Consider the following 15,472-nt stretch of genomic DNA (forward strand, 5'->3'; position numbering starts at 1 on the left):
TACATCCATGATTTCTTGTATCGATGATTACTTTGAGAGGTCGTAAAACAATAATGTATAATAGTAGTTGTGTAAAATATACTGTCCTAACTCCAATCAAAAAATTTTCAAATTTCCAAAGCCACTGAAGTATTTGAATCACTTAACTTGTATTAGGCACATTACTTTCAAGTAGAGCAGCTTCTAAAATAATAAGAAAAACTGAATTCAAGTGGAATGAGTTTTGAAAAATAAATATAACTCTAAAGATACATATGTGTCTGGCAAAAAGGTCACTCATTTTAGTTTTTGGAAAAAGTATGCTTAATAAAAACAAAATAAAAGTTGGCAATTCATTCATCCACCAGTGTTATAACAATACAAATAGGTATTCTGCCGGGTGGTGGTGGCGCACGCCTTTAATCCCAGCACTTGGGAGGCAGAGCCAGGAGGATCTCTGTGAGTTTGAGACCAGCCTGGTCTACAAGAGCTAGTTCCAGGACAGGCTCCAAAACCACAGAGAAACCCTGTCTCGGAAAAAAAGGTATTCTGAGATATGCTTGTGATTTTTGTACATTTACAAAGTGCTGTGAAGCTATTAGCTACGTTCAGGCATGAGTTTCTCAAAGAGTACTTGCCACAGAGAGATTCAGGAAAAAAGTATAGGATGCAGAATATGCCACATTTAGTTAAATTTCTTTCAAGACAAAGTCAAATGTCATCTCAACTACAAATCTCTTGGATTCCTTCCTTCCATCCAGATACTCACTCATGATTTGTCTCTGTCTTTGATGAGTATCCACTGCAATTTATTTTACATCCCCAGTGATTATCATCTTTTCATCAATTATCATAGTGACCTGAGTGTCCCTTCTTCCACATTTTGTTCATCTCTGCATTCTCACTTTAGGTATCTGAGCATCTTTCTCATATCCGTTGCCCAAAAAACACTCCAGCATGACATTATCTTTAATTTTAGACCTCTATTCCATATTACTCTTATGGACTTTAAGGAGTTTTAATGCTTTATTGTTTCTCAGAAATAAACTGTAAGAGCTGGTGAAATGGCTCAGCAGATAATGGTGCCTGGCAACTGGAGTTCAGTACCCAGAACCCACAGGATAGAAAGAGAAGGCCAGCTCCTCTGATATCCACAGGCACACCATGTTTCATGCATGTGCATGCATGTGTGCTTGTGCATGTGTGCACACACTCCATCAATCAACCTTTAAAAACTAATTTTAAAAAAAATAACCAAGTTCCTTGAGGTCTAGAACAATATTCTAATGCATACTCCAAGAACTCTTAACATACTGAGACATATTCAAATGATTTACTGTAAATCAAAGAAAAGCTCCTGTAAGAAAGAGTCTAAGACACAGTTAGCAGCTATCTCCTTGTCAGAGGAGTCAAACACCCTAGATTGAGCTTACCACGGCGCCTACATTTGTATGATCCCCTTTCCTATTCAGAATCTGAGCACAGGATATTGGCAAATTCAGTCCCACACCAGTGGCCATATTTCTCAGATCATCAGCATTGTATTTCCTATGCAAGAGCAAGCTGTTACTACCAGAGCCATGTCCCAGAGGGATTTGATAGAGATATGTCTGAGAAAGTCTCTCAACTGTAGTGACATCTATCGTGACTGATGTCACCCAAGGACTAGAAGCCATTGTCCTCTCACGTCTCGTAGTTTCTGGAGAACGACAACCGTTTTGAGAGCAACAATGTGGGCTCTGGCACAACGTGATGCACACCAAGAAGAGCAAGCACCCCATAAATAAAACGGAAGTGCAGACCAGGGCTATTACCAAATACAAGTTCCGGGCAGAAAGTTGGGCTCTGGGTTCCCAGGTATCTTCAAAGTCTGGAAGGACCTGAGGAGCTGAGTTGCTCAATAGCACACCCAGAGTGATAGAGGAGGAAAGTGGTGGCTCTCCGTGGTCCTGAACCACTACCACCACCCTCTGTTCAACCGCGTCAGTGGGAAAAACTAACCGTGCAGTCCTAAGCTCTCCCATATTGACTGAAATGCTGAAAAGACTAGAGTCAGAAGCCCGAGAGATGTGGTAGGAGAGCCACGCGTTGGAACCACTGTCTGCATCCTCTGCTACCACTTTTGTGACCAGGTGTCCAGCTAGAGCAGAGAGGGGCACTCCTTCCTCTGGGATAGAGCCATTTCTAGGCAAGGGGAACAAGATATTTGGCGCATTGTCATTCCTGTCCACCACAAACAAGTTCACAGTCAGCGTTGAACTTCTGGGAGGAATGCCATCATCTCGGCCTTCCACATGGAAGCGAAGCCCCCTGAGCTGTTCAAAGTCAAAGGAAATGCTGGCAGTGATAACACCGCTAGTTGGTTCCACTGCCACCAAGCTGGAGGAAACCGGCATCCCTTCAGGAATGACGTCCAATAGCTCATAAAAGACAAGGCCGTTCTCCCCCAGGTCTGGGTCCTGAGCAAACACACGGCCTAATGAAACTCCAGGGCTATTGTTTTCAGCCATAAAAAGTTCCTGTTGTGGTTGAGGAAATCTTGATGTGTTGTCATTCACATCCGCAACCGACACAGTGAGTGTCCTTCGGGTGCTTAGTGGGGGTGAGCCACCATCTGAAGCAGTAATGAGGACCTGGTGTTCATTGACTTGCTCCCGATCCAGGGGCCCATCAGTCAGCAATCTGTAATAGCTGTCAAAGGAAGCTTTCTACTGAAAGGGTCCTTTGCTGGACATGCTACAGGTGACCTTACCATTGGAACCCAGGTCCTCATCCTTTACACTAAGGAGAGCAATCACTGTGCCAGGAGCTGCGTCCTCGGGTACCGGGCTGGAGAAAGTCATGAAGTCCACCTGGGGGGATGATCATTCACATCAGTCACCTCTACAAGCAGCTTAGTAGTGCTAGCTAGACTAAAGGCACCTTTGTCTCTTGCTTCCAACAACGTGTCCGGCGTACCTAGCAGAGCACCTACCTGAACCTCCCCACTTTTAGGATGTATGCGAAAGAGGTGCCTCAGCTCTGCTGGTGTGCTATTGCTTAAGGAGTACCAGACATCCCCATTGGATCCTTCATCCGGATCCGAGGCTTGAACATGGAATAACACAGTCCCATTGGGGACAGTCTCTGGAACCTTGGTACTGTACACAGAATACTCAAATACAGGCACATTGTCGTTGGTATCTACCACAGTGATGGTGACTTGAGCATCTCCGGAGCGTGCAGGCAGGCCACCATCCTGAGCAGTGAGCACCAGTAGGTGGGTGTCCCGCTGCTCTCGATCCAGGACTTTCTCCAGCACCAACTCCGGATATTTGCTGCCATCGACCCGCGATCCCATGTCCAGGCGAAAGTGCTGACTAGAGCTTAGGCTGTAACTTAGCGCCCCGTTGCTTCCCTCATCAGCATCTTGGGCACTGGGGAGAGTGAACCGGGCTCCTGGTGTCAGGAACTCGGGGGTGTGCAGGTGCACGTCTCTAGCAGGGAAGAGGGGTGAGTTGTCATTGGTGTCCAGGAGGTGAACACGTATCTTATGTAGCTCCAGCGGGTCATCGTATGTCAAAATGCAAGCAGCTTTGGCCCCGCACAGCCGCTCACGGTCCGCTGGCTCTCGAACCACCAAGCTACCACTGACTAAATCCACCCCGAAGTAGGGCTCTCTCTAGCTGGAAAGGAAGCGAAAGTTCCGCAAGGACAGAACAGTTGCTGTCAGCTTCAAGTCCGAGGCGATATTGCCTTCAGCGACTCCGGGTTCTGTCTCTTCCAACACCGAGTACACCAGCTGTCCCACAAGAGACCCACCAACAGAGAACTGCCATCCCCCAGCACACCATCCTCCCTTTCGGCGTCCACGCTCCAGCTGCGGCCACCTGGGACCATGCTCCGAACTCCCGAGGAGAAGGAGCCTCGAAAAGCTCGAACTGCTCCACCCGCTAGCACAGCTAGCTTGAAGTGCCAGGCCACCGGCATTCCGCAGGGGTTGGACTGCAGGGTGTGCCGGGTGAGGAGGAGCGCAGCGCCGCCTAGGGGTGCAGAGGTAAACTGCCCGGGTGGGTACGCTCGATCTGCACTCTCCTGGGGCTAAGGTTCAGCGCCTGACTCAGGCTGCTTGCTTAAACCAGTGAGATGTTGAACTGACACGCCTCCTGCCAGTGACGTTTTCTAGGTCAACTCCCTATGGTTTTTGAGCTCACGGACAACCACTGATGGTTCAATACGCGGCGACTTGGCGGAGTCTCTGGTGAATGGTATTCATTTCAAACTTCCTCCGGACTCGGACTTTTGGAGACAGAGGAGGCAGAGAGAGCAAGATTCTGTGTTCTGATTTTTCAGCGAACCCGCCTTTCTCTATCCTGAAGAATAACTAGCAACCCTCCTTTTCAAGCCTCCCCAGAATCTCTAGAGTATGTGTAATAGGATGTCATCGACCAGTCAAAACCGAGAATCAAAAAAGCAGGCTTGTCTATTGTCCCCAAAGAGGATCTATGACCGTGTGGAGGAAAAGAAAGTACTGGCTGGCGTTCTTTAGCACAGTGTGCCCAGTACCCTAAATCCACTCCCTGTAAACATTCAGAAAGCAGCTTCACGTTCAATACGCTCTTCTGCAGAGAGAACAGTGATTGGTTTTACGAGAAGCATCTCTGTTTAAGCTACAAAAAGCAAGTCCATGTTCTACCTAGCGCCCTGCAGTCTTCCTTTCCCCTTAAGGGGTGAGCTGAAAAGAATGATTTGATTAATTATTAAACATTAAATTGAGCATTCAAATCTTTCATTTAAAGCAGTTGCTCAAAGCCTCTATGGATCAAAATTTGAAAAGCAAAAGCTGAATAGGATTTTTAAAAAAAAAAACAGAAGTTCACACAATATTGTATTTCCAGAAAGTTTCCTAAAAGTGGTAATTTTTGAATGTGAACGACTGCATGTGTAAGTTAATCACACATTTCTCTTCACTTTTAGCTTTGTGAAAATTTCTGTTTTCAGTCCGCCAGTTTAAATGGAAACCCCGACGTCCTCTTCTTAAGACCCAAAGTGGAATTACTAAGTGCAGTGTTCACTGAATTCCAGTTATTCCCCTGAGCATCACAGGCAGATTCCCCATCTCACTGGGGAGCTAGAAATAATAGAAAGCAACACAGGGCAATGAAAAAGGTAGAAGGGTCCTCACTAGCTTGCCTTTACCAACCAAAGAAAACTTTACCAAGTATGAGACAAAAATAAAGCCAGAAGCGCACCAGCCTACTAGGGAGCACCAGTGTGGACGCTATTAACAGACCTTCAGAGGATGTGAAGTTGCCTGTAAAACTGAGTTTGTTCCTCACCAAATTTCCAAAGTGAAGTGAGTTGCCTGTTTCTCTGCCAGGGAGCAGGGTTTGCACTTCCCCCTCTTAGTTTAGCCTAGCGAGGCTGCCTACTGTGGTATGAACAAATATTCTCTCCATTCTTCCATTTGTCCACAGCAGAAGAAACGCTGCTGGAAAGATGAACCCATTTGGGAAGCCCGCCTCAGTTTCAGACCTGAAGTAAAGCCTGCAATTATATCAGGTTTAGGAATTCTGAGCCGTGTCCGGAAGGACAGAGTGTGGGGTATAGACTAAGGTGTGAGGAAAAGACTCATACAGAGAATCAGCATAGAAAAATCTCCATAGCAAACACCACATTTTACTTCTCCTTTTCCTATCTGCTCATTTAAACTGCCATTGGCATCCACTCTCAGAGGATCTCATTTGTGTCACGAATGAGTAGATAGCACTTAAGTGACCTCTGCCCCCTCTATATGCCTCTCGGCACAGCATTGCATTCTTGTTGAAATAAACTAGAATTTTATGGGGGAAGCAATGGTTAAGAGAAAGGATAGTCCAATAATGAAAGCCAAATATACATGCCCCTTTAAATTTCCAGGCTTATTATTTCATATGTAAGCGTGTTTTGTCTATGTGTATGTCTGCACAGCGCATGCATGCCTGGTGCCTTGCAGAGGCCAGAAGAGGGCATCAGATCCCCTGAGAATGGAGCTACAGATCATTTCCAGCTGCTATGTGGATGCTGGGAGTGGAACCTAGATCATCCCGAAGAGCAGCCCATGCTTGTAACCACTGAGGAACCCTTATATTTGCCCTTTCGGAAGCATAACCAAACAGAGATGAAACCCTGAAATGACAAAATTTCATTTTAGCAAAATGTTTTCCACAGTGTCTCCTGATCCAAATATTTTCAAGGTTTTTTTTAATTGAAAGTATAACTTAACATGGAAAATAAACAAGAGCAGAATCTTGATTTCTGCTTGGGCTCTGTTGCCCAGATTATTAGTACAAACCCATCCACCTTAACTTGGTCTTCAGTCATAAATCCAGGAGACTGCTAGCTTCTTTAAACTCTTATTAGATGTCTTCAAACAAACAAGAAACTAGTAAACCTGCTATCCACCTGAGTTCATCAAGAAAACTTACTATTGGCAAAATTTTCCTAATGCTTTGAATTGTTTACTGGAAGTATTTCTGACATTATGAAATTAACAACTAGAACATCACCATCATACTAAGTAAATTTTAACCATATAAAATAGCTTAACCGGTGCCCAAATCAAGTCTAACAGATACTTCTGACGTAGATCTGTATCATATGACTTTGTTTCTCAGCTGTTTTACTAAGTCTCAGACACACACAGAGTAACACCATCTCTATTATTATTATTATTATTATTATTATTATTATTATTATTATTATTATTTCTGAGACAGGGTTTCTCTGTGTAGCTTTGGTGCCTGTCCTGTCCTGGAACTAGCTCTTGTAGACCAGGCTGGTCTTGAACTCAGAAATCCGCCTGCCTCCACCTCCCGAGTGCTGGGATTAAAGGTGTGTGCCACCTCCACCAGGATTTGCACGCAGGAGGTAAGAAGTGACACACTACTGACCCACAGCCCGGCACTCCTAGCCATTTTAATATTTTAAATGTAGCCTTCATTTCTGTGTTTCTCTTTCTATTTCATGAATTGTGCCTGCTCACGTTTCATTACCATTATGGCTTTTTAATTTTATTTTTGAAACTCTGAACCATATTCAAGTTCTTTATCCTCTGAAACAATTACATTTAAATTTTGTGAAGAGAATGAGATACTATATTTGCATGCTATACATTTGGGTATATATGTATATATATGGTATTTTTTGGAGACAGGGTTTCTCTGTAGCTTTGGAGCCTGTCCTGGAACTCGCTCTGTAGACCAGGCTGGCCTCGAACTCACAGAGATCTGTCTGCCTCTGCCTTACATGTGCTGGGATTAAAGGTGTGCACCACCACCACCCAGCTACATTTGGTAAGATCTTAAATACACAAGTAACTCAACTAAATAGCAAGAAAAAACTCATTAAAAGATGGGCAAAGGAGACACAGTTCAGTGATGAAGCACTTGCCTAGCAATGCCAAAGGCCCTGAGTGTGATCCCCAGAAGTGTCAAAAGAGGAACAGGGCTATAAAATACTTAAATATAAACTTCTCAAGAGAAGATAGATGAGTGCACATGAAAAGTGCTCAAAATCAATTATCACCAACGAAAAGAAAATATGAAATAATAACAAGATATCATCTTACACCAACTAAAATGATATCATCAGAAGGATAAAGTATTGATATGGAAGTTGAGATATAGGAACTCTTTTACACTATTGGTAGAAATGTAAGTGAGTGCAGTCATTAAGGAAAACATTATGAAGAAACCTCAGGTTAAAAATAAGTAATAGAGCGGTGGCTCAGAGGTTAGGAGCACTAGCTGCTCTTGCAGAGGACTGGAGTTGGACTCCCAGCCCACATGGTGACTCAGAGCCAGATGTGGCTCCAGTTCCTCAGGGATCTGGCACCCTCTTATGATCTCTATGGTCACTACATACATATGATACACATACAAACATTCAGGCAAAATACATACAAACATAAAAATAAGATTGGTAAATAAATATTTTTGTTAAAAATAAGATAAATGATCTAGCAATTCTACTACTGAATGTATTTTCAGAGAAAATCAAGTAAGTTTGTGAATGAGAGATCTGGAGTTCTACTGCAGCATTATCCAAAGTAACTTAGAATTGGAATCAATCTAAGAATCCATCAACCTATAAATGAATGAAGAAAATTCAAGTGTATCCAAAGGAATATTATTTAAAGGAGACCTTCAGGTCATTTCTTATAACACAGATGAACCTGAAGGTTGCTAAGTAAGACAGGAAGATCAGCCCCATGTGGTTTCACTGTACAGTCAGCTCTTCTATCTCTGGGTCAGGATCCATGAGGTCAACTAATCATGGGTTGAAAACATTCAAATGTTGGTTTTGAACTAAGATGGTGATGCTTTTCTTATAACTCTTTTCTGAGTAGCAAATAAGACAAATATTTACACAGCATTTATACTGTATCAGGTATTAAAAGTAATCTAGAGGCAACTTAAAGTATATATGACGATATGCATATGTTATATGCAAACACAATGCCACTTTATATAAGAGATTTGAGTATTTTTATATTTTGGTAATTGGGGACTACAATATTTTTATTTATTCTTTTACCTTGATTCTCTGGGATTTTACAAATAGAAAATTGTGTTATCTAGACATTTTCTAATCTAATAATATATTTTATCCTCCTTTGTAACAGATACATTTCCTTACCCTTTATTATCTAGGAAAACCTATGTCAGTATTCAATAGCTTTAGAAAATATTCTGGTATGTTCAAGATTTTCAAGGGAAAGTGCATATAATGTTTAAAGGCAGATGGCCAGTGCCCTGTGATAGCTGTCTAAACATTTATCAGTTTTTTATTATGTGCATGCCACAGTGATGAGTCGATGATTTGTGCTTATCGTTTTTTGAATCCTATGAGATTTCTGTGAGGTATCTTTTGGAAAATATTGGTAGGGTGTTTTTCAGACTTGCATGTCAAGCTGGTGGTGCAGGAGAATTGTCTGTATTCTGTCAATCATGTATTTTAATAAAGCGCTGATTGGCCAGGCAGGAAGTATAGGCGGGTCAACCAGACAGGAAGTAGAGGCGAGGAGATGAGAACAGGAGAATGCTGGAAAGGAGGAAGCCCATTCCTCCCAGTCCAGCCCAGACCACCAAAGAAACAACATGTGAGCTACCCTACTGAGAAAGGTACTGAGTCATGTGGCTAACATAGATAAGAAACATGGGTTAATATAAGCTACAAGAGCTAAGAAGAAGACTGAGCTAATGGGTCAATCAGTTTTATAACTTATGGAGATCTCTGTGTGATTTTCTTTGGGGCTTGCCAGCTGTGGGGTACCGTGCGGGACAGAAACCCCAACAAGCCAGCCCTCATGTTACAGGCTGGGCATCACCTGATCAACTGTTGTCAGAGAGAATGGGTTGTGGGTTTGGACTTTCCTTTTATCCACATTTGTAGGAAATTTTCATCTGCATATCAGAGGAAGATCTACCATGAATGTCCACCACACATGTAGAAATACTCAAACAGATCATGTGACTGAGCAACATGGTGTGACTCTTAATACTCTGAAATTCCATGGGTTTGAGTTTAGGAGAAGGAATAAAACTTTTTAACTGATTTTGCCTTAATATTGTGTAATAAAAAACATTTTTTTTATTTTTTTGGTTTTTCAAGACAGAATTCCTCTGTTTAACAGCCCTAGCTATCTTGAAACTCTTTTTGTAGACAAGGCTGGCCTTGAACTCACATAGATCCACCTTCCTCTGTCTCCTGAGTGCTGGGACTAAAGGCATGTGCCACCATGCCTGGTGAATTTTGACTTTCAATCTATTGAAAAAGTATGTAATATGATTTGTCTCCTCAAAGGTTTATATAATGAGAGCTTTGTCCCCAATACAAAAATATTAATGGATTATACAGCCATTTTTTGAAACAGGGTTTCTCCGTGTACCTCTGACTGTCCAGGAACTAGCTCTCTAGACGAGGATGGCCTCAAATTCACAGTGGTCCACTTGTGCCTGCCTCCTGAGTGCTGGGATGAAAGGTGTGTACCACCACACCTAGCAGTGAAAGGCCTTTATAATGTGAGGTCTTGGGAGAGGTGATTAGGTGATTAATGCCCATCTTAGTGTTGCAGCAGTTAGGTCTCTTGGAACTGGAATGCTTACCATAAGAGCAGAACTTTAAATATTATTTTAGATTAAAATATAATTACATCTCTATCTCTACCCAAACCAACCAGTGTTATCCACCACACACACACACACACACACACACACACACACACCTCATTCTTTTTCAAATTAATGGACTTTTAAAAACTGTTGTCACATGCATGTATTTCTAAATATATAAATACAACCCGTAAGTCATATAATGTTACTTGCACATAAATGTTTTCAGACCATTTGGTATTGGATATCCAATTTGTGTTGGACTCCATGATCTCACTTCCTACCTTTATCTCTTTCTGGGTAGCGTCCCAGGTGCACTCCTCTACCGACCAAATCCAGCACATTATGGAAGTTGATTGGGTTCTCATAGCGTGTCATTTGACTTTCCTGACTCCAGGATTTTAAGACAAAATAAAAATTTTCTTACATATTACCCAGTCTTTGGTAATTTTGTTTCAGAGACAAAAACATGGTTGTCAAATTATGGAAGTAATTTGGGACAATACTACCAGACGTCCTTATTCTCTTCCTCAGGAAACCAATTTGACAAACAAAGAATGACTTTCAGTTATGGAGATTACACTTGGAAAGCAAATATTTAAACCAATTATATAAAATAAGACATTAAAATATGTCGTTGAATCCATACCATTTAGAAATGTAACAAATTTACCAACATAGGACGGAGTAAGGAGGCAAGAGAACATGTGTACCAGATAAGGAAATGATACCATGTGATAATTCAAATTTAAAGAAAGAAATAGAGCCAGAGACGGCAAGAAAGAAATGCTATAAATGTATAGTTGGCTTTTATATCAACCATTTTATCTCTTTAAAGTGTATCAGATAAGCAGAGCATTTTTTATAATAATGTTTTTCATTTTATTTTCGGTTTTGAGTCAAGGACATATGTAGCCAAGGTTGCCTTTGATCTCATGATGTTGCTGAAGATGACCTTAAACTCCTCGTTCTCCTGAGTGCTTAAATTACAAGTGTGCATCAACATACTCAGTTTTATGCAGTGTTGGAGATAAAACTCAGTACCAAATGCAAATTAGCCAAGCACTCTACCACCTGAGCTATATCGTAAACCCTATAACAATGTTCTGTTGGGTTTATAATATATAGAGAAGTGTATTTTGGTTGGTTACTGGCATATATTGTAACAAATAACCACATTTTGGGTGGCTTAAGATAGTTTTTCTTCTAGTTCTGAAGAAGTCCAAACTCCAGGTGGTTGAAGAGCTGCATTCTGTCTGGAAGTCTTAGGAGGACTCCAGTCCTTGTGTCTATCAAATTCTGATGACTGTTAGGATACTTCAAACTCTAACTCCATTTTCCCATGACCTTCTCTTCTCCATGTGAGTGCATGCATGTGTATGTGCCTGTGTCCCCACATCCTCTGCCTCTTAGAAATGTGTTTGTCATGAGAATTAGCATTTACCTAGAAAATCAAGGATAATCATATCCAAAGATTTTAACTTAATTGCAGCCTTTCTTTTTACTGAGCTTTCTCTTTTTAAAAAGTATTTATTTATTTATTATGTATATAATTTTCTGTCTGTGTGTATGCCTACAGGCCAGAAGAGGGCACCAGACCTCATTACAGATGGTTGTGACCACATGTGGTTGCTGGGAATTGAACTCGGGACCTTTGGAAGATGAGGCAATGCTCTTAACCTCTGAGCCATCTCTCCAGCCCCCCCCCCCCGAGCTTTCTTTATACAAAAATAAAAGAATCATAAAAAAACACTAAAATGTCCAGTGTCATCCAAAATGTTTACCTAAAGATTATAAATGTAAACCTGTATATCATAAGGATTATAGGTACTAGAAGGACAGGGGAATGCTTTTCACAGAAATGCATCTGATAATCTGACAATGCATGAGCACATGGTAGATATGATATAATCTCCATCTTCAGGCTAAGATGCTAGTGTGAGCAGCCTCTGAAGCAGCAAGAAAAACTCCAGAAAACCACTTCCAGGTGTTCAGAGTCTTTCTGAAGGTTATATTGTTTTTCAGTCACCTCCTCAGCAAGATTGACACCTCACCTATCAAGTACGGCACTCCCAGGAAGGAGATGCATGATGCATATATATCCTTCCACCTCTAGTCAGCCATGGCTTGCCAACTCTAACACAGCATGGACAGTGACAGTTTTGAACACAAAGGACCTGGGGAGAGGAAGAGACACCAGCATGTTCACCAGCCCCTGGTGCTCCAGGGCAGCAGTCCACAGGTGGGAATCGTGGCTCTTGGACATGACAGAAGACAGGGGCAGAGATCTCAAACTCAAAGAGCCACTTGGAAAAGATTTCTGAATATATATATGGATATATATACATATATATACATATATATGTGTATGTATGTATGTGTATGTATGTATGTGTGTATATATATATATATATATATATATATATATATATATATGGCTCAGGGGATTTTGAACTTCAGATCTTCCTGCCTCTACTTCCTGAGTGTAGGGCTTACAGACATGTGCCACTACATCTGGTATAATGTGCCACTGGGGATCAAATCCAGGGATTCCTGGGTGCTAGGCAATAACTGTAGTGACTGAGTTACATCCCCAGTCCTAACTTCAGTTTCTTCATGAATGAAATAAGCAAGACCAAGGGAAAGAAGTTAGAGAAAAGGAGTGGCATCAAGAGAGAAAGTCTGATGACAATGCCAAGAAATGGCCAATATTAGATACTGGGTAACAAATGGACAAAATTATGCTTTATGAGCAAGACAAGATAGAGCAGAATGGTGCAAGAATTAGTTACACTACTCAGAATGGGAAATAATTAGAAAGTTATATATTATTTATTTCTGGAATTTTCTATTTGACATTTATTCACCATGGGCTGTTAAGACAACATAAAATGAAGCCATGGACAAGGGATACTACTATATTTCCCGGGGATAAGACAATGTATCTATATTAAAACATAATACTTTCTTAGTTATTATTCTCTCCTACAATACATCTGGTTTGCAGTTTCCCATCTCTCCACTCCTCCTAGTCTCCCCCACCTCCCCTCTCCCCCAGATCCACTCCTGTTCCATTTCTTTTCAGATAATGATAGTAATACAGGAGACGATTCTAATTGTTGGATAGGCAAAAATGAATGGCACCAATTCAACCAAGGATTGGCTACTCTGTGATAAAGTCCTTGTGGGAGTTAACCTTGACTGTGAACTTGACTAAATTTAGAATCATCCATGAGATAAACCTTCTGGGTTTATGAAGTGCCTGTAAAGGCATTTCCAGAGATGTTTAACTGAGGTGGGAAGGCTCATTCTGAATATGGGAAGCACTGTTCCATTGGGACAGGGTCCTGAGGTGAATGAGGAGAAAGAATGAGCATCTCTTTGTGCTTCTTGACTGTGAGCAGACAGAGAACAGGAAGCAGAGCTGAGCTACAAAGCTTCAAGGCCCACCTCCAGTGAGCAGCTCCTTCCAGCAAAAGCCTGCACCCTACGGGTGCTACAACCTTTCCAAATTTCACCCCCAGGAACCAATCCTGAAATACAAAGACTGATGGAAAACATTGCACATTCAACCCACAGCCTTCTGCTGCTGACCTCTGTAGGCTCATGGGCCCCTCATGCTATGCATTTAGTCCAACTTCCAAGCCCCCATAGTCTTAACAATCCCAATACTGTTCAAAATTCCAAAGTCTTTTCTGAGGTCCAATGCAATCTTGTGATAGTGTACATAAGTGACCCTAAAAACTCTACCAGAGAACTCTTACAGCTGATGTATCCTGTCAGTGATGTGACAGGATACAAGATCAAATCAAAAAAATCAGTAGCCCTCCTATACACAAAGGATAAAGAGTCTGAGAGGGAAATCAGAGAAATGTCACCTTTCACAATAGCCACAAATAGCATAAACTATCTTGGGGTAACATTACTATTTTTAAATTCCATTCTTTGGGGTTCTAAGGACATTGGCAGACTGCATTCAGATTTTTCTCAGAATATAAACTGAATATAAACTAGTCCAGTTCCCAACAACATCCTTGTCCTGCTTTGAAACTTCATGAGCTGTGCTGCCACTGTCTGTTTCTCTTGGTCTTCTGATCTTCCACATTCCCAAAAGAATTCCCGATTAATCTCTACTCATAGTGTTCTAGATGTTTTCTAGCCAAAAGCTCCAAAATCTTCCACATTCCACTGATAAACCAATTCCAAAGGCTTAAAAAATACATGATCCATCTTTATCATAATAATGACTCCACTTCCAACACCAATTGTTGGAGGACCTTTTTTTCACCTGCCAGTTTCCAAATAACTGACATGGAGACACAATATTAATTATAAATGCTTGGTCAATAGTTCAGTAACTATTACATTTTAAATTAACTGATATTTCCTTGCTATGCTGTGCCATGGACTTGGCACCTTTTTCTCGATACGGCATGCCCATCTTGCTTTCCTCTGTGTCTGCTGGTGACTCTCCAGACTCTGCCCTTCTTCTCCCCAGCATTCTCGGTTTAGCTCTCCCACCTGGCCTTTTTCTGTTCATCTAATGTCCAGTCAGCTTCTTTATTAATCCAATCACAGAGACATTTACACAATGTAAAGCGATAGTCCACATTTCTCCCTTTTTGTCAAATTTTAAAAACTGAGCATTTTGCATGTATTTAATAAATCATAGTCCTTTAACTTCTCTAAGATTTACAGCATATGACATTTAATGTTTTTTTCTGCTTTTAGTGATAAACATTCCTAACAGCAATCTCTGATGTCTCCAAAAGGATGATGGTACCACACAATGACAATTCTACCTGTATGTGGTAATGCCTCTAAGCTGATAAACACCACCCAAAGAACTACAAACTTTGAACTACAGACTGCTCAGAACAATTTCAAGGTGGCTAACTGAGATGGTCTATTATTCTGCGCTATTTCAGTCAGGACTTCAGATAAGCCCTATACTTTCCCATTACACAGAGACTGACAAAAAATGATACAGCTAGCTCTCCAAGGACTTGACTACTATTTCAATTTTATCAGGGTCCACTGGAGATGCCATTGCCTCCAAACAAGAGAAAGCAATCTACAAAATACAACACTCACATTCCCAAGTGGTGGGGATAGGTGGTTTTTGATCTTTCAGTGAAGGATGGTTATTTGTTAGCATTTAGGGGGGTTGGTTACAAGTTGTTACCAGTATGGTCAGGAAAAAAGTCAAACAAAAAAGATTAGATTCAAGAATCTCATTCTGAAAATAAAAAGGGGGAATAGAAATGACAGAATAAAAGGGTAGATAATTAAATCTACTTTTAAACTTAAAAAAAAGCAATTGCTAGTTTTAAGTATTTTACCTTGGTATGCATTTTTGT

General features: G+C 41.3%; 3 protein-coding genes across 11 annotated transcripts in view; all 3 read right to left on the reverse strand.

Annotated features, from left to right (window-relative positions):
- The window catches only part of LOC121453419 (protocadherin gamma-C4), a 725,389-nt gene that overhangs the window by 613,612 nt on the left and 96,305 nt on the right, over positions 1–15,472 (reverse strand). The window lies entirely within an intron of this gene.
- Positions 1–15,472, reverse strand: part of LOC121453417 (protocadherin alpha-4) — a 207,780-nt gene that overhangs the window by 81,081 nt on the left and 111,227 nt on the right. The gene's annotated exons all lie outside the window — the stretch shown is intronic.
- Positions 1,371–3,812, reverse strand: LOC121453424 (protocadherin alpha-C1-like). The gene is given in 3 exon segments (XM_041660212.1): positions 1,371–2,839; positions 2,842–3,767; positions 3,769–3,812. Coding segments are annotated over 3 exon segments (2,412 nt in total). The 3' UTR covers positions 1,371–1,397.

The sequence above is a fragment of the Microtus oregoni genome, unplaced genomic scaffold (genome assembly GCF_018167655.1).
Source record: "Microtus oregoni isolate MIOR12 unplaced genomic scaffold, Mior012 000011F_ref0000422, whole genome shotgun sequence".
Taxonomy (NCBI): Eukaryota; Metazoa; Chordata; class Mammalia; order Rodentia; family Cricetidae; genus Microtus; species Microtus oregoni.